The 21,251-nt window shown below is 33.2% G+C and overlaps 1 protein-coding gene across 1 annotated transcript in view; it reads right to left on the bottom strand.

Moving 5' to 3' along the window:
- LOC106143472 (trypsin-1-like) overlaps positions 1-20,530 on the bottom strand; it is a 28,614-nt gene extending 8,084 nt beyond the window's left edge. Inside the window, exon 1 of the mRNA XM_013345576.1 lies at positions 20,458-20,530. Within this exon, the coding sequence (XP_013201030.1) occupies positions 20,458-20,530 (73 nt within the window). The remainder of the gene's footprint in view (positions 1-20,457) is intronic.
- Between the last annotated feature and the right edge of the window lie 721 nt (positions 20,531-21,251).

Raw genomic sequence — 21,251 nt, 5'->3', positions numbered from 1 at the left:
ACCTATATTTATTTATTTCTCATACTATAGTGGTGCCGGGGGTGTGACTATAACTCATCTATAACTTATCATCCCTCACTCGTGTAAATAATATTTATATATGTTTATCTATATTCTTATTTATGCAGATATGTCTATGAATGACATACGTGTATTTTTTTTCACTTTTAAATTGACACCATTTATCTTTTCATTTCATATGCACTTTTTTACCCTTGCGGGGTAGATAGAGCCAGCAGTCTGGCAAAGCTGACAGGCCGCGTTCAGCTGTTGAGATTCAAATAATGACAGGCCCATCGTCTAAATGAAGAATCTAAAGTTTGTATCTTTAAGACTGTTGGCTCTGTCTACCCCGCAAGGAATATAGACGCGATTATATCTATGTATGTAATCTTCACATTCAGGCAACTGGATGTTTAATCATGATCCAGTACAGGTTATGTCCCCCTGCAAAGGTTGCGGAGGTCAGATGGCAGTCGCTTCGTGTCAAAACCTGACTCACCCAATCCTGTAGGTATCTTTGTCAGATGCGAAATCCGTGCTCCTCTCCAGAGATGTGAGGATGTAATCATGACTTACAGCAGGTGGAAGAAGTATAAACAGTTACCTGATTAGATTTCCTTACACTAGATGAATGTGAGTCTCAAAAAAAAATTCAAAATTAAAAGTGTTTATTCATTATTATAGGATACTTCATATCGCTTAGGTAGGTAATAATTGTCAAAACGTTTGGTTTCACAACATTGGTTGACGTCAAATAAATTACTTAAAACTAAGTTTACTGCCGCTTCCAAGGCGTCAGTGCAGAAGAAGCGTTAACAACTGTCTATTCGCTTAGTCGCCTTTTACCACATCCACGGGAAAGGAATTCCTATTCTAATGTGCTGTGAACCATATGACACTACATGAATATCCTTATTTCCATCTGTTTTTACAACTATCTTTGAATGTTCCTATTAAATGAAACTACATGTACTTTACTATAACCAGGGTGTGAAAGATCTTTTGACCATGGAAGCCACAGTGAAATAAATGTTGGTACTACAGTGCTGCCATCTGTGTATTGTTTAAGGAAACTTGGCAGCTTACCCCTACTGGCGCATTTTGGAACTACACTCGCATTTATTTTTAGTATTCTTTATTTTCAAGTTAAAATCTATATATTACCAGAAAAATCAATTAAACTTATATTTTTTTCATAATTTCTAGAAAATAATTGTGTTTTTTATTACAATACGGTGTCTTGAAGCTTTTCAACTACTAGCGCCATCTATCGTCGAATAGCTGACAAAATTTTAAGAAACGACATTTTTCACCTTCGATATAAAACCTTAGCGAAAATTTTTCTATACCTACGTAAGGGTGAATAAGGGATAGGACTCTATAGATTCTCACCTCTCTCTCTTAGACGTGAAGAATGCAAAAATGTTGCATTGTTAAAAAAAACCTACGGTTGAATTGAGAACGAGTCCGTTAAAAAAGCTTATTTCTGTTATCGCCCTTTACGACATCCACGGGTCTTTCCCTCAATAGAGTAGAGCAATACAATAGAATAATAGAGTAGAGAGTTATTATTTTCGCTAAGAGAGACATTTCCCATATCCCAGGAATTAAAACTTAAATGGATTTTTCGCTTAATAGCCGTAGCCTCGGGAATACCCTTGTATATGTATATACTACATACATACATATGGTCACGTCTATATCCCTAGCGGGGTAGACAGAGCCAACAGTCTTGAAAAGACTGAATGGCCACTTTCAGCTATTTGGTTTTATAATTAAAAAAATTATCCCAAGTTTGTAAGCATATTCCTTAGTCGCCTTTTACGACATCCATAGGAAAGAATAGGACCCTATATTTTTTTTGTATAGGTGCCGGGAACCACACGGCAATGTATATGTATGCGAGTAAAGCCACAGCAGATTACGAGTATGTACCGTCTACATGCCGCGAATAAGACGCGGTTAACAATATCCCTACATGCGGTTTATAATAACCGTATTATAGATCTCACTGTACCTACCTACAAATTGTTGAGAACACAGAAGCACAAACTTATGTATGTACTAGTTACGGCAATGCTGCCAGCCTTCTGGGCACACACGCAAGTTGATGCAGGGACTGTACAAATTGTAAATTTAATTTTAGTTTGTAATCATCTTTTATTTATAAGTAGTTTTAGTTTGAAGTTATAATGATGAATTATAAACATAAAAAATATAATTTTTAATATATACTTACATATTATGTGCCAAGTGGTTCCCGGCACCGTTAACAAAAGAATAGGACCATTCCATCTCTTTTCCATGGACGTCCTAAAAGGCGACTAAGGGATAGGCTTACAAACTTGGGATTCATCTTTTAGGCGATGGGCTAGCAACCTGTCACTATTTGAAGCTCAATTCTATCATCATTGGCCCTGTCTATCCCGTAAGGGATATAGACGTGATTATATGAATGTATGTATGCATATTAAAATTTCCCATGGTTGTCGTTAAAGGCGATAAGGGGAAAGGTTTATAAACTTAGGATTCCTCTAGTAGGCGATGGGCTGGCAACCTGTCACTATTTAAATGTCAACCAATCCAGGATCCATGGTTACAGGCATACAGGACACAGACAGGATGAGGATGCAACTAGGACAATAGCCAGGAGGAAAAAGAAACACAATATTCACAAAAACGCACAAATTGTAAAATATGTTACTTAGTATAGTTAAGTTTGTGATATCAAATAAAATATTTTTCTTTCTTTCAATATCCAATATTTCGTCTTATATAAAATTTTGGTAAAAAATTGTTGATACATATTTTCTAAAGATTTTTTTTTTTTGACAAATTGTACAGGTAATTCTAACCCAAAAGAGAGTCTGTCTTCATAACTATGAATAATGAAACAAAATATTTAATTAACCAATGAAATGCTACTACAATTATTATCAATTACCCAATTCCATTCCCATTTTGACTTACCTACACCATCTCGCCGACATTACACAAAATTACCAGAAAAACTTTGCACAATACCACCCGACCACAAGTAAATAAGCTTTAAGGGGGGGGGGGGGGATGAATATATAATGAAATTTCGCCCCCTTGCCGTCCGTTAATCAAAAACTGCTGCGGAGTGCGATGCAAAGACGTAAGAAAATGGAAATTTTCCAACCCTCCTTTTTCCTGTTATACCCATCCCCGAGTTTAAGGGAGAGGTCGGACAACCCCCCCTTAAGTGTGAGTGTATGGAGACGGCTTCTCTTGTGATTCATATATTTTTTTGCGTTAAATAAACGTTAGGATACATACATATAATCACGTGTATCCCTTGCGGGGTTGACAGAGCCAACAGTCCCAAAAACACCAATAGGCTAAGCTCGGCTGTTTGGTTTAATGATAGAATTGAGATTCAAATAGTAGCAGGTTGCTAGTCCATCGCCTAAAAGAAAAATCCCAAGTGCGTAAGCCTATCCCGCAGTCGCCTATTACGACATCCGTGGGAAACAGAAAGAGTGTTTTGGATCCCTTGGTACGGTTCCCATCACAGGCAGCATTCCCGACTAATGGTTCGAATTTCGAATTATTTTTGTGTTGAATAGACCATTTATCGAGGAAGAGGTTATAATAACATAACACTGCAACTATTAGGAGCTAAGAAATAATGGAAAATGTGAAAAAAAGGGAAAATTTATTCATCCTTGAGGACGTCAATGATGCCCAAAATAACTATACCACGCGGACGAAGTCGCGGGCACAGCTAGTATTAAAATATCTTTATTAAATAAAAATACTATACAGAAAAGTCCATCTCCAGACTATACCCGCGCCTCCCTGCACCGCTCGCCGCCAAATGCAAATTTTATAACGCCGCGCCCGTCTTCTTATAGGCATTGTCGTAAACTCGACGTACTTACTTAGCCGGGTCATTTGTTCGGATTCTATACCTATATAATCACGTCTTTATCCCTCACGGGGTAGACAGAGCCACGTCTTGAAAATACTGAAAGGCCACGTTCAGCTGGAGCAGCTTAATAATGGATTTGAGATCCCAATAGTGATGGGCTAAGCAACAATTCACTTTTGGAATCTGAAACCCATCATTACATCATACTTTACTATGCAAATTGAAATAGTCGAGGCAACAAAATAAAAAGACAAAATTTTAAAGCTCATAAGTAGTGTTTATTTCTTTTAAAAATAAAGATACAACTTAACTTTGCTTAAGGTAACTTATGACAATCCATGGTATTTTCTTAATACTAAGACAGATCTGTGATTCATCGTAATACAAAAAGAAATATCGATTACAAAGAAACCATTCAAATCTCAAATACATTTATTTCCGAAGCGCAGTCATCACTCAAGGTATAAGACTTATAGTAATTGTAAGTAACGTTCGAAACAGTACCTACCTAAATTTTTGTACAATTCACACGATAAGTGTATAATATGTTATATCTTTCTTTGCTTTTCATTCTCAAAAAAACATTTATAGAATATTTGTTGTTAACAAATATTATTAAAAACCAATTCAATTTTAGAACTCATTTATTTCCGAAGCACAGCCATCATTCAAGAACCTTGTAAGACTTATTTACGGTCTAAATATCACCTAGGTACCTACATTTTTGTACACTCTACACGATAATGTACTTATATACTTAATACTTTTGCGTTTCATTAAAAAAACATTAGGTAACAAACAACAAAAAAAAACATAAAAGAACAATTCAAATAAAGAACGCATTATTTCCGAAGCGCATCCATCTCTGAAGAAGCTCGTAAGACTTACGTTCTAAACAGCACCTACCTACATTTTTGCCTACACGCTTCGCAAGATAAGTGTAATAAAAGTTTTCCTAATGCGAAAACTTGGTAATGTTATCGGTATACGTGATCTCTCGGCTTTTGGCGGCGGTATGCCAACTAACGTTTTTCGAATTTCGAAGTTGGGAGTTTAGCGCGCAAAAACTGTAATTGTCTCTGGTTTGGTGTATTAGTGATGGGTAGGGTCTTTTATTTTTTTAGAGTAAGTATGATAAAATATTCATGTTAAAAATATTTTAAGATAAGTTTTTATTATTGTTATCAAATCAGATAAGACTACCAATATGAAGTATATTTTTTTTACTACTTATATAATAAGTGATACATTACTTTTAAATTTCCTTGCAGAGTACACAAAGCCAACAGTGTGTTTAAAAGCCTTTTCTAGTAATTTTTTTTAAGAATGAACTAATAACTGATACAAGCCTTGTTTTTTTTTTCTTCAGAAACAGACTGACATTGAAGTTGTATTCTTGAATAAAGGTTTAAATGTCTCAAGAAACGTTTAAATCGAGAACAAATAGTAGGAAGTCTCACAGTAACCGCGAGGATTCTTTCGCCCATTGTTCCGGAGTTATAATCGACTTTCGCGATATTTTCCAGTTTCCACGTATGCTCTATGTAAATCCTGAAACTTTACGTTTTTAACATATCCAAGTGTTGTTAAGTTCTGAATGGTTTTCTACTGTATATGGTATTTTAAAATAAGGTATTTTCTTGCTTGAATTCATACTGTTTTTTTTTTTCTGTTTGGCTCATAGATAGACTGGTAGAGCCTGCCAAACTGCATTAAATCCGCTCTTTGTACATTTTTTGTGCAATAAAGTTTTAAATACCTAAATAAATTGACTTGTTAGTACTTTTAGTATTGAATGCCTGATTAATTACAAAATATGTATGTATTTTTGGCAATTAAGATTAAGTGAATAACATTATGTTGATTAAGAATAAAAATTTAAAAGTTATAGAGTAGAGAATATAAACTACAAAATTGTGTAGGTACTTATTAAATTTTACTTTCAAATTTATTATTTCTTAAATTTTTTAAATGAACTACATAGAGATGTGTAGAACTCTTCAACAATTGCAAATTAGAGATAATTCGCAATTTTTTAAGTTTATTTCATAATGTTAATCGTTGATTTGCATTAGATAGTGATTTCGTTAACAACTTACATCAAATTCACTCATTACCCGTCTCTGCCAAACAAAACCAAGTTAACTAAATGCTAATGTAAATCTATTAGGTCCCAACACAAAAGACTAAAAAGCTAAGAATACCGAACCCGTCGTATTTTCATTAAGTTTTCCAGCCGCGATTTGATACCGTCACTTCGGTAAAGCTCGTAGATTAAGCCCAGAATGAAAGCTTACATTTGCATAGAAATTAAAATTTACCTGGACCACGCAACGGTAGTGGACCCGGGTGCCATTCCGATGCCAAACTACCGTTGTTCAAAGGTCGCATTCGAAATACGAATTCGTTTTGAAATAAGAAGTACAGGTATATTAAAAAGGAAAAGTTTAAAAGAATTGTATTTTTAAATTTGAAATACTGGCAGGAGAAACCTTAACTCTGCTCTAATTGTAACGCTAGTATTCAAAATTGGAATAAGATTTAAAATTATAATTATTGCTAAATTGAAAGGAACTGTTTTAAATACCTTGATTTTTATTAAATTATATTTGAAATTATTTTTAGGGGAACGTCACAAGGCTCTTTTTCAAAAAAATATAAGTACCTATATTAATTCATGCAATCGTCATTAAGTACTTACTTATATAAACAAAATACAAAACATATTTCATTGTTTTGAAAATATTATTTTAAACCTTTTGTTGTCTGCATGTAAACATTAAATTTTCATGTGAGTAACAAGCCTATGTATTTATCGACACGTTTCACATTAACGATCGTCGTAACGAACGAACACCTCAAACGTATAAATACTCAAGAAAATTATATCAAAAGTTCCACTGAGGTATTCACGAAAAGATATTTGGTAGAATTAAAACAACACTTCGCCGAGAGAAAAGTGGTTCCCCCATTCCCCCATCACCCCCTCCCCTAGGGCGCACCCCGGTACCCAATCCCAAGATGGCTTCTTTTAAACGGGGTGGACCGGGCTGCCCCTCTGCCGCGAAGAATAAAAGTATGGCATACCTTTCGTAGATAGATATCCGAGGTGGGGGGTTAAGATTTCGCGCGCCGCTTTGTGCGTTCGATTACGTTCCAAATTTAAATTGCTTTTTGAAATTCGAACACTTCTTGTCTCTGGGTTTAGGTTTTTTAAGTTGGTATTTTGTGGTGTGTAATTTCAACTGTTTTATCGGGTATTTTGTCATAGAAATTGAAAAATGATATAGATTTATATAGAAATAAGCAACCTAAATGGCCTACTGCGATTCCATTCCAATAAATAAATAAAACCAGTACAAAAAAACAATTTAAATATATTGTGCCTATAGAAACTCCTAATATACTTAATACTTACTTCTAAGATAAGCAAATTCATACAAGGACTGAGCAGACAAAAACTTGAAGCCACGACCATTCGTCAAAAGTAAAACTTTATTTACTCATGTAAGTAGGTACTTATATATCATACTTAAATGGAACATTAACACACGAGTACCTAAAACTGCATCAAAATGATATAAAGTATGTAGTTCAACTACCTACACGTAAAACTGCATAGGTATACATTTTTATGTCTAAAATATTTTACTTGCGAAGAAGGAATTTCTTCTTTAGTAAGATACCAGACAAAAACGACATGTTGGGAACCTAGCCCTTCAAAAAAATTACTATGATAAAATATGGTTTTCTCTGCAAAAGGTTGTGGAGTTCAGACGGCGGCAGTCGCTTCGTGTAAAATCTGACTTACCCAATCTAGGTGGTCAAAGGCGGGCCCTGGCCTCTCCAAAGAGGTAAGGATGTAAGATCAGGAGGATCATACTACTAGGAAACTGCATCAATAAGGTACTTATAAACATAATATATACACAAGCAAGGATGTGAAAAGAGACTTGTTAATACATGTTGTAACAGAGAGAAATAAATATTTAATATTTATTAAAAAAAAAAGACAATTATTTATAAATAAACAAGCTTGCATGAAGGGAGTTATGAATGTGGATGAAGTGAAAGAAGTATGCAGGGATCGTGGCAAGTGGAAGGATATGGCCTCTGCCTACCACTCCGGGAGAAAGGCGTGATTTATCCGTATATGTATGTATGTATAAATAAATATAACCTTTCATACCTACTATAGAAGACAACTTAGACCCAATCTAAATTCGAACTAAACAAAAATAACCTTAGAGCAAACTTGTAAATACGACTTTAATTGATACCGCATCACATGTGAGCTCACTTACAATGTAGATTAGACTTTAAGCTCTGTTCAATAAAGTTCATTTCAATTTGGGAATAGATAACAGGTCCTTAACCTCGTATGAGTGGGTCAATGTATATGTTTTGATTTACAAAGGTGCCAAGATCTAGGTTACTGTGTTAGGCGTTTGAAAAGTTTTCTGATTAATCAGTCCATATTCAATAATGATTATGATTACAAAATATATGTTTGTTTAAGTATTATGGAACACACCACATTTTATCATCTATACATACATATACATATCACGATTACCTTATATGGTACATAGAGGCAATAGCCATATGTTGTTTTGTATGTATGTTGTATAGCCAAATATTGGAATTGGAATTATTTTATCATCTATATAATTAAATTACCTTTTATATACTTATATATCATTTGGAAATTTAAAATAGTGCATCAAGCCATTCGTAAGCATTTTCATATAAAAATATTTTTTTATCGCGATCAAAAAGAAAATAAGGATACTTACCACGGCATCGAAATTAAGTGATATAAAAAGACATAATTGACACTATAGCTATCCAAAGCCTGTTCTGCCTGCACTGTCGTATCGCGACCTTTGAATGCTATACATAATTGGTATAATAAAAACATATAAAAATATAAAGTTCCTACCTACATTGATAAATTTCTAAAAACCCATTAAAATCACTCGTGCACGAAACGACTACATTTTTTCATCCACAATAATTTCAGAAGCATAATTAATCGCACAGCGCCACCCGCCTTAATTGAATCTCTTACCCCCACCCTTGGTCCCCCAGGAAAAACAACCCTTTCTTATTTTTACGCTCCGGCCTTACACCCCCTTGAAGACGATAAATCCTTGCTAGAGACAACAGGGAGATAACTGGCCATTTTAAAGTTTTCCTTTATCACGTTACTCCTTAAAAACCATAGACTCTAAACCTTAATTTAAAAAGTTGAATTTCGAGCGGCTCCGACCGGAACGTTCGCATCTGTATGTTGGTAATGCCAACAAGAAAAACCCTCCGCGATTCGTCATTGGAATTCCGCGGGCGAGTTTAAGTCGGGCTTCTATTTTCAAACCTCTCTGCTGTTTTGAATTTAGAATCGATAACGAAGAAAATGGAATTATAATCTTAATTACTCCTTTGTCATTATAAAGCCAGGCTTTTTTTATTATAAGTGAAAATGAATGAAATGGCTCATCTTTCCCACAAGGGATACCTATAGACGTGACAATGTATAAATATGAAGTAAACTCTATTATTAGTAACCTACAAAAAGCGTAATAATTTTAGAAAAATGTGCGTTAATAATCGATACGTTGTATTCAATCATTTTGACAAGATTTAATTATTAATAAAGAAGAAATATTTTTTAGGCTTGAAATCAAATTTTATGATAACGAATGTTCGAATTAAATAAAAATAATTGTCCTTTATTTAATAGATTGAATGAATAGCACCTTTATAATTTAACGACACTTGATCGTTTATCATCAAAAATTAAAACAAAAATAACGAAATAAGTACATAATGGCATTTATCTTACCCAGAAGGTAGCAATTTTCAAAAGTTTTTTTATAAATAAATCTATATTCAAATATGTTACGAAACTTTAGTTATGAATTTAGAATATAACACATAAAGGTTTATGTTTTTTATTATATTTATTTTCTTAAATAAATAAATAGTGGCGCCGATTAAGGATAAGAGATGTAGCATTCTTTAACAGCTATATTAATAAACAAATTTAAGAAATAATCACAGTTTAAGTAATAGTTAATATGGAAATAATCTAAATCTAAATATTTATAAATAATTTGTTAGGTCAGGTTAATATATTTGTAGTTTTTATGATTTTAGTAAAGAGGTATATTATCATACTTATGTTTATATAACTTTGTATATTTGTTTGATGTTCATAATAAATTATGAAACAAGATCAAATAACATAATGTAAAGTTCAAGTGATATAAAATGTAAATTTTTTTTTCTCAAGATTTGATATCCTCAAGAATATTATCAAAACACGAAACGACATACCACCCGCCATTTTCCATTAATACAGACGAAACAAAATTAAAGAACAACAACCCCTAAGTGTGCCCCCGCTTCTTGCAATTTAAAACAGGGCTCTTTCATTCGTTCCTTATACTTTTACCCCCTGACCACCCCTTTTACCACCATCCTAAGTTGACCCTCATCCCCCCAAGATTGAAGACTGGAGAGCTGTTGTAAAAGGTCTTGTTAAAGTGGTCAACGCAGCCGAGGGAAAGACCCTAAAAATACCCTTCTTATTTTGAGGTATTATTATTATTTAAGGTGCCTTATTTTGTTTATACCTAAACATTTTGTACTGGCTGAAATTGTGTTTTTTTACGATAAAAAAATAAACAATTTAAAAATAGAACAGAGGCGTCAAATCCGACATGGCGATTTTTTCAAAGTATCAGTGAAAGGAAAGATGGAAGACTAAGAATAAAATATTTTTATCAAATATAAGAACAAGTTATCTTACAAACTAACAAACAAAATAACTATTAATAAAAGAAGAACAACCATTGCTCGTATTAAATGTTTTGTAAGACGATGCTAAATTTAGAAACGTAATTTTTTCAAGAAGTTACAAAAATATAATATCATACAACCAAGAAGTTTTTTATTTGATTTTGCAATAGTGTCGCTCTTTTAGTATTTTACTTAAGCGGTAAATTATTCTTATTAAAACGTTTTCTTGCATATTCAGTATCAAATGGAAAATAATTTATTCTTTACATAAATCATTTTTCATTTGAGGGGTTTATAAACTGCAAGGTGTTAATAAACTTGGTGACTATCAACCTGTCAATATTGGAATATCGATTCTATCATTATGCCATGCGTATGATCTAATTCTCATGTTGCAAATCATGTTTTATCTATCATTTATCTTCATCTGAACGCGAATTCAGTTCAGGATAAAGATTTGATTAAATATACATATGTATATTATTATTTAAAAAATCCTTTTCTTCCCGTTTCACCCAATAAAATAAATTTCATCACAATAAGTATAACCCCTTCCTTCTTCAAGTCTTGTAACAGACGTTTCCAAAAACTTTAAACTGCCTACAAATTCATAATTAATTCCAATCGCGAGTCACCCCTTATATACTGTAAGGGGTGTTCTAAAAATGCACTCCGTCATTACATTAAAAGATATAATTAAGGGGGTGGGCACACCCTTGGAAATTCGCCTTCTTTTGACATTTTAAAGACCCCTTTTCTTAAACCCCTATAACCACGGCGACATAGTTTTCTGGAAACGATAAAAGCACCAAGAATTATTACAATTTAAAATTTACACGACCAAAGAATTGGCTTAATAAAGTTTTAAGTATACTATGTTCTTTTTTTTTGTTTTCGTTCGAAAGTGAAAGTGCATTTAAACACGACATGAAAATCGTTTTCAGTCATGAAAACGATTTTTCGATTCATAAAAAACCGACTCATAGCATTTTATGTTTTTATCACTGTTAACCTCACATCAACTAAGTAATAAATTAATATTAACAATTTTATATAAAAAAATTTCTTATAGTAGAATAATATGCTCGGAATATGATGTCACGCGGACAAATTATTTACTTATTTATAAATGAAAAACTCCAACCGGTCGATAACGGGCTTTGACTTTCAGAAGAAAATGAGGTAAAAAAAGGTTTACTTAGCTAAGAGTACATGACATTCCAAAAATAAGTTACATTATATCTAGGTATGCGAAATAGTATTTCCTTAACAAAACCATTGTTCTTAAACATACATACAATAATCACATCTTTATCCCTTACGGGGTATACAAGCCAACAGTATCTGAAAGACGGGTAGGCCACGTTCGGCTGAATAGCTTAAAAATGGAATAGACATTCAAATTGTGACAGGTTATTAACCCATCGCCTAAAAGAAAAATCCCAAGTGTTCTTCAATTATCAATCAAAAAATTACACTATATATTAAGCTTTTATACCATCAAAAGCAAAATACCTAGTCTAAAGCTAGTCTAGATTTGTATCTAGAAATTTCCATGGGAGCAAAATTCCTGAAAAACTAAGTCTATTTAAATTAAAAACTGAGACTACCTACACAAAATTTTTAACCTAATTTACTGTATATTTTCAAGTAGGATTAAATTAACAAATAATAAGGATTGTTTTTATCTGTATTAAGTACTGAGCCACCGAAACGTGTATCTATAGATAAACGTGACCTATACCACGGTCAGTTATTATATTACATAGAAATTGTCTATTGATAGATAATTTATAATTTATATTGACATTATAGAGTTTACCTTTTCCATTTTATTTATTGCTATGGACGCCCCTAGATCTAAGAACGCCATTTAGAACAAAATAACGCTTTACAATCGCGAAACGAACGTTAGCCAACCTTTTATTACATTTTACGACTCATTATTAGAAATTTAAATTCAATATTATTTCTCTTAATCGGAAATATAGACATCAATTAAAAATTTAATCCAAATGTCAATGGTAAACAACCTCAATGGTAATAAATAGTTTAAGTAAAAATAATATGTATAAAAAATATACCAAAAAACCATAAAGAACAATCTGTTTCAAAAGAACTGTTTACCATAAACAAAGATTAAAACGTAATGATCTGTAAAAAGAAAAGTAAAACAAAAAAAAAGGTTGGAACCATAAAGGGGATTGAAACGAAAACGACATTTAAAAAGAGAACACGGTTTGTCTTTCAAAATTGGCGGGTAAATTTCCAAGGGACGTGTCAGCAGAAAAACGGGTGGAAAAGATGTGAAAAATAAGGAAAAAATGAGAGCGGCGCCGGGTATTATCCTTGTTAATTCCGGCCTAATTTAATTCACGCCTAATTCTATTTGTCGAGGAGCGGGAAAGTGATAATTGTGGACATTTTTTGTGACACAGGCGAAGGAAAAAAGAAAAGGCTTTTTCGGCGACGAGTTTGCTCGTGGGAATTGGGTCTTTAACCGTACACGTGTTAAATTGTAGAGCATTTTTCGCGTACTTAAAATCACATAAAATTTTGTTAATTTATAAACTTCCTTAAAAACTAACATGAGTAAATACTGTCACTATATCTCACTGATCTCACTATTGCATATACAACTGTCAACTTAACTACACTCAACGAAAATCTAACACCAACTGACCAACGCTTGGACATCACAAAATAACAATAATAGCGATTATAATTCAACTTATAACCCTTTAGAATCAATACCGGTTTTCTTTTAAAACGGCGAAACTGACCGGTGTCCCCCTGGGGTCACTATTAGGCCCAGCATTGTCTATTTCACGAACTGGTCAATCTGGTTTGACCCTTTCTTCTTTCGATGTTTTGTCCGAATTTTTATGCAGCTGCTATAAAACTGGTTTGCAACTATGCTTTCTGTTGTTTCCGTGGTCAATAATATCAGGAATATTATAGTTTAAAAACCAGATGTGATTATGTTAGTTTGGGGTTGACCATAAGCGACGTCGACTTTATGAATTTCAATAGTTTCAGTGTCGTACTGATTTAATAAATAACTTATGTTAAAGTGTAAGTACCTTGTGGTTCTCGGCACGTATAAAAAAAAGGATAGGACCACCTCGTCTCGTTCCCATCGATGTCGTAAAAGGCGACTAAGGGATAGGCTTATAAACTTGGGATTCTTCTTTTAGGCGATGGGCTAGCAACCTGTCACTATTTGAATCTCAATTTCATCATACAGCCAAACAGCTGAACGTGGCCTATCAGTCATTTCAAGACTGTTGGCTCTGTCTACCCTGCAAGGGATATAGATGTGATTATATGTATCTATGCATGTATGTAAAACATTCGATTTTTAGTCGAAGGTTTGCTCAAAATCAATTGTTATAGAAAATTGTATCATGCACTGTCGTATCGCGATCAAATATGAATGCTAATGAGCACTTTGTGAAAGAAGCCGCGGACATAAACAATTTATAAGAAAGGCTTTCCGTCTGTTATTACACGTTGTATGCCCTGCGTATTTTACCATCGGCCACAGAGCTGGACTTAACTTTTTTATTTCTTTTTTCAATAAACAATCAATGAATATTTTTCCTCTTATCAAAGATTAGCTGTGCTCGCGACTTTGCCCGCGTGGAATAGTTATAATGGGCATCATTGAAGCCCTCTAGGATGAATTTTCCCCGTTTTTTTGGCTGTTGGCTCTGTGTACCCCGCGTAGGAACAGACGTGATTATATGCATGTGTATGGATAATACCAGACCAACATGCATCTTTCCCGACTATAATTATAAAATACATATATATATTTCAGTTAGTATCTCGTAACACAAGTATCGAACTTACTTCGACTTTAACTCAATCTGTATAATTTGTCCCGTGATTATTTATTTATTTATTCTCTTTTTAAAAAATAGTACGCTACCAAATTCGTCCCTGTACAAAAAGTACAGTGTACGGCAGAATCACGCGATCACTCTATAAAATTTCAATCAAACGAAGGAGGTTTTTATCGATCATTTTATATCATGCTAGGCTGGTACGGTTAGTTCTCATAAACTAGCTGCCGTGTCCCAACCACGTTACTTTACTTTAAATCCAGTAGTTTTATTACGCAATCACCTAAAAATGGAATATATTTGTGTTTTGTAAGTAAAAGTAAAATTTAATCAAACGCTTCTCATCGCCCGTAAGATTGTAAAAGCTAATCAAGGAAAATACTTAAAACCTTGTGCTTCTCGCTTTATATGTACATACTTTATTTGACGTCAATCAATGTTGTGAAACAAAAGATTTGAAAATTATTAAGCGATATGAAATATCCTATAATAATAAATAAAAATTTCAATTTTTTTATTAAGTCACGTCCCTTGCGGGGTAGACAACGGACTTGAAGAGACTGAAAGGCCACGTATACAGCTGTATGGCTTAAAGATTGTATTATATTACTGATATTACTTAAGAAGTATGATTGATTTTTCATACCCACAAATTTCAAAACAACGTTTACCGGGACAGCTAGTTGCTTTATACATATGTATATTATTCTGATTTCTTTAGTTACACCATCAAACATTAAATCGTTTGCTCTGTCAACCCCGTAATGGACTGCAAATGATGCAAACGAAATGGACAGGATGTTACTGCAAATTATGTAAAATTTCTACCATCAATAGCTTGTTCCCACCAACCCCTTTTAAAAATATTTGTTCGTCATCTTTCGTGTGCTTCAATCAATAAAAAAAAACCTAATAACTTTCACTGAACAAAAGTCACGTATATATTCTCCAAAAAAACATCCATAACAATATTGGACATCAAAATATGTCTTTAAAATCAATAGACACGGCGTGACTAAAAACCTTTTTTAACCCTTCAACAGCATATGGTCAAAAATGGTCACGTTCAAAAAATGGTTATACCTGAATGGCCGTCCGTCTGTCCTTTGTTGGTTTAACTAATAATATCGATAGATAACAATTGTAATTATTCAACGTATGGTCAGTTGGTAGGGTGGCCAATTGTTCAGTTAGCAAAAAAACTGTATTCACAAATAAAACTGCTTGTTTTTCAATAAAATTAAAATAATGTTTTGATAAAAACAAATAAATTAAAAAGTAGTTAATTAAAATCCAGTTTTTTTTTAATAAAAAATTTCTTGATATTAATTATCATCAATTAAAATAATAATCCCAATTTACAAGTAATATCAAAAATAATCAATATATTCAGTCAAGTTTATTCGCCTACTTCCCAAGGTCATTGTATTGTCAGTAAAACGATATTCACAACAATATCGTAACAAAATTTAACCTTATCATTTTGTTTGAATTTTTCTTTGTAAAATAAATAATAAAATAAATGTATGTTTTTTTGGATTTTTTAAACCCACATGGACACTTTAACCCGTACAATGCGCGCCGTCCGGCAAGATCCGGTTCGGGACAAAATGACCCTTTCTTTTCTATTGTAGTTTTGTGACGGTCAGAGGTCACCTGGCAGATGTTCGCAACTTGTATTGTCTGTCTATCAGACTTGAAACGTGATGCGTAATCGGCAATGAAGATTATTGATAAAACAAATATATTCAATTTCTTGTAAAGTTGTTTACTATAGAAATCTAAAACAAATAATAATGTGGTTTCTCCGCTTTGGGGAATTTCATTAAAAATCATCTTGATGTGTCATATAAAATCAAAGTTCGAAAATTAATAACGATTAGGTAAAAAAAATTTATCATCGTCCTAGTCTCTGTTGCATTCTCAACGAGAGGTGTAGACCTAGATCTGGATTAGTCAAGTGTTTACACAATACGACTCTACAAAGAAACATTACCCATATAGGATCAAGTCATAAAAAAATTTAATGTTAATTTTTAAATTTCATTTATATGGACATAACATAAAAGTACACATAACATAAAAGGACACAAACATAAAAGTAGAAGAACGTCTCCTAATGAAATTATTTCTAAATAAAAAGAGGAAGAACGTATTTAAAAAAAAAAATGCCAAACGTCCAGCTAACCGGTCAAATCCGGTTACTTACTCTTCCCGCCAAGTCGAAGTGACCCTCGCTTTTGTCCCGCGGGTCAAGGGTCAGCCCGGCAGATGTTTGCAGTTGCATAAGGGTTAAACATAAAAATTCTTGCTTTTGACATTTCACATTCATATTTTAATTTAAAAACTTAGAAACGTGTTCTTTTTCCTACTTTTACTGCAAAAATAATGGTACATAAAATATGTATAAATATTTTTGCAAGATAAAAGTGCCTACCTTTATTTGACGAGATTGCATAAAAAATGATGAATGTGGATGTAGCGAAAGAAGTATGCAGGGATCGTGGCAAGTGGAATGATGTAGTCTCTTGTCCTCATTGCGTCTTATTCTAGAATCCCGAATAGCCATGGAAAATGTTTAATACCGCGTTTGTGGTAAATATTATTTCTAAAGCCCTCCTAGTTTGATACACAGAAATACTCGGAATAAAATTATTCAGCTCTATATTCATATAAACTTAGGAACATGTATTTTCGGTGTAGTAATTTGTCTCCAGTATTTGTTAACCAAATTTTTAGCCACCCGACGGATTTCCGTTTAACTAGTAAGCCGGATGAGGTGAGTAAATCTTACATTTGAATCAGAGTGTACACCTACAGGATATGCTGGATTCGAAGTATTTAAATTACTTATCGTGAAATAAACATTTTAAAGTTTGTAAAATTTGCATTTAACGCCTTACATTTGTTTGCAATTACGAGTTTTTTCTAGCTCGATGAGTAATATACGAAATAATGTGGAGCTATCACACGAGGACGCATTTACCTTAGTGCCTACAAAAAATAATGATTTCAATCTAAGAATGGCAACACTTCTAAAATAGGTACAATGAATAATATAGACAGACCATCGATATTTACTTAAATCAATAAAACATACTGGTTGTTTACCTGTGGTTCATTTTAAATTAATTAAACTTCTTTAGAAATAAATACGTACCGTACTTACTTAATACATTTGTACGAAGGTTTTCTTTTTCCTTTTGTGTCTACATATAAAAATAAATACAGTGTTTAAAATAAAAATACATAAAACCCACATTCGCTAGCGGGTGTACCACACATAACGGGAAGGTGGCAATAATTCGCCGGTGTTTTCGCGAATTCTTACCACTACACGCCACGCCGCGCCACGACACTTCCTGTAGCGCGGTATTTGTGGCACAACCATAGACTTCGAAATTATTTTAGAATACAGAAGTCACAAAGGAAATCTGCACATTCATGTAACTGGATGTGTAACCATGGATCCAATACGGGCTAGGTTTACCTGCAAAGATTGCGGAGGTCAGATAGGAGTTGCTTCGTGTAAAAACCTGAATCACCCAATCCAGGATTCTTGGTTAAATGCATAACCCGGGTTCCTCTCTAGAGAGGTGAGGATGCAACCGGTATTAAAGTTGAGAGGAAAACAAATCATAAAATTAAAAATATTGTGATAAAAGGTAGGTACTAACAAAAGACAGAAAAAAATTATGGCAGTATTAGACAAGCGAAAAGATGTAGTCTCTGCCTGCTCCTACGAGAAAGAGGCGTAATTTTATTGTAACGTATGCGACTACATAATGGTTACTGATAAATTCGACGTCGCAATCTCTCAGTACTCGTATCAATTTTATCTACTTGACAGCTTTACAATTGCGCAAAAACTGCGTGCAATGCAGGATCATTAGGTTTAAAGAACTTTATTTCTCATAAGAATATACATTCACTTAAAATGAGATAACAGGTAGGTAACTAAAAAATAATTACATGCATAAATTAAAAATTAAGTACTGGTCGCGATGTATAGCTTGAGTTTCTTTTTAAATATATTAAGACTGCTACAAGTTCTCAGCTCATTTGGCAACTTGTTATATAGTTGTGCTCCCTCAAAAATTATTGTTTTTTTTCCGTAGTTTGTTCGTGGTATTATAAGGTTGAGTTTATTTTTTGCTCGAAAATTGTGCGTGTCTTTTCTTGTGTTTAGTTGTAAGTTGGATTTTGTAGTATTAGAGATAATTTTTTTGATCAGATTACATGTATTGTATCGATAAATTTGTGTTAAATTAAATAATTTTGATTTTTCGTATAGCTCTTTTGTTGGTGTACGGAAGTGGTAATGGAAAAGCACTTTAATAATTTTATTTTGACATCTCTGTAACGCGGTCAAGTTAGATGGTGCAGCGGAACCCCATATCTCAATTAAGTATTCGAGATGTGACTTAACTAAACAATTGTATATTATAGGTTTAACTTTTTTTGGTATACAGTGTGTCATCTTTCGAATCGCTCCTAATACGGAAGTTAATTTGTTTTTTACATACTCAATATGTGGATTCCAAGTAAGTTTATCATCAATAAACAGTCCCAAGTATTTTTCTTGATGTGATCTTTGAATATCTGTGCCATTTATATTGAGCGGTTCAAAGTCAGGAATTTCTTTATTTTTTGCTGCCAAAATCATATAAGACGTTTTAGATTTGTTAATTGTTAATAAATTATGAAGTAACCACTCGTTAAGGACGTTTAGGTCTTGCTGTGCGGTAGTAACGATATCGTCAATTGATTTGCCAAAGTAGAATAGACAAGTATCGTCAGCATACAGAGTGAGATGTCCTTTAAGTCCTATCTGGTTGACACTATTTATATATATTAAAAACAGAAGTGGGCCGATTATAGAACCCTGTGGTATACCATATGAAATTATTTTAGGAGAACTTGTATAATTGTCGATCTTTACAACTTGTCGCCTATTCTGTAAATAAGATTCAAACATTTTTAGAGGTGCACCATTAATACCGATGTCATTTAGTTTTGCAAGTAGTTTTTGGTGGCTTACGGTGTCAAATGCCTTTTTAAAATCGATAAATATGCCTAAAGCAATGTTTTTTTGGTCAATGTTGATTTATTCCTATAGCTATAAGTACCTACAAAGTGCCATTTGTATTGTTTTACGATATTCCGATTTCTATGGTCACAACACTATGAGATGATTGCGGATAAGATAAACACGGTTTATATCGGTATAAGTCCAGATTTCACACATAAGTAACTGTACTTATGTCAATATGTCCGAATATTTTTATTTACGAATTAAATTTAATGCAAATATCACGTCTTTATCTCTTACGGGGTAAGAAGAGCACAAACCAATGCCTTTTTTTACACTTTCCTATCGTGGGCCTGCTGGATGAAATTTCTCTAGAAATAAGTAGTGCCCTTGTACAGAATTTCTCTCTATTTTAAATTTTATTTTTATTTTTTTCTTGATGTAATCACAGATTTGAAAAAAAATTAAAAAAATTGTCCAAAGATCTTTATCAGATTATTCCCTATTTAACCCTTTATTTTGCCTTGAGATATGTGTAATAAAATAAGTAGAATTTAACCTTGTTCACTAATTTTTGAGTAAATCTTAAACATACAAACAATCAATTAAACAACCTCAACCTTTTTTGAACTCCGTTAAAGAGTCACTGATAAGGCATGATCACACGATCACAAACCCGTACACATCACAACAGGTGATGACAGTTGTCGCGTAAAACTTCTGAAGACACATGTCGTGGCCGCGGCGCGTGTGTACTGCCTTTAGACAAAGAATATTTATGTATAGAAGAGAAATGATGGCGTAGGTTGGTTATTTTCTGCCTCTCATTTCGGCCTATTCCCAGTTAAATCCTCCGCCTACTTCCTATCCGTTACCTGGGGTTCGCTTTCCTACTTTTTGCTTTTTCTGCTCTAAAGCATCTTTAGTTCTAGAATCATTAGCACGCATATTATTATCACCTTACGCGAATATGTTTTTTTCTGTATCCTCGCTTTGATATTTGTATGATTATGTTTGCACATGAAGAACGGTGGCATAAATATGTTCTTTTAAAATTTTGTTACGAGTAAATAATGTGATTCGGTAAGAAGGAAACTAAGTAAAAAGCCAATAGTGATTCACAGGTGGATGATCAGATATAGAGTAACAGGTTTTTAGCCTATAGCCTAAAAGAAAAATCCGTTCACATTAAAGATTATGTTTTTGTTTACTGTCAGAACCACACGGCAATTATAACATCTGTTTCTCTAAACTAAAATATGTTATACTTATATAAGTATAATTTAAAAATTTACATGAGGTACTATCTGAAAAAAAAAAACTTTTTAATCTATGACCAACCCTAACAAGGTGTCGAATTGTTATTTATCGAAGGTTTATTGAATATTAAATCGTTTCCTTCCTTTTCGGCCTTTTTACCTTCACCAATGTCGACCTTATTCCAATAAAAACAAACACCAAAAAAGTTCTATTGTCATTTTTTATGCCAGTGACTTAACACATGTCACGATAGGGTTAAGACGTAAAAAAATATGTCAAATGATAATAGATTTAAATTGTAATAGTTTTAAAGGTAAATTTCGTTTGCAACGTGCAATTTTGTTTGTGTAACTTTCGATTATTGATGTGATTTCTTTTTTTTTTAACCATTTCAAAGTTATTGGCTTCT

Source organism: Amyelois transitella, chromosome 25, assembly GCF_032362555.1.
Source record: "Amyelois transitella isolate CPQ chromosome 25, ilAmyTran1.1, whole genome shotgun sequence".
Lineage (NCBI taxonomy): Eukaryota > Metazoa > Arthropoda > Insecta > Lepidoptera > Pyralidae > Amyelois > Amyelois transitella.
The sequence above is the reverse complement of the archived record's forward strand: the minus strand, read 5'-3'. Positions and strand labels throughout refer to the sequence as shown.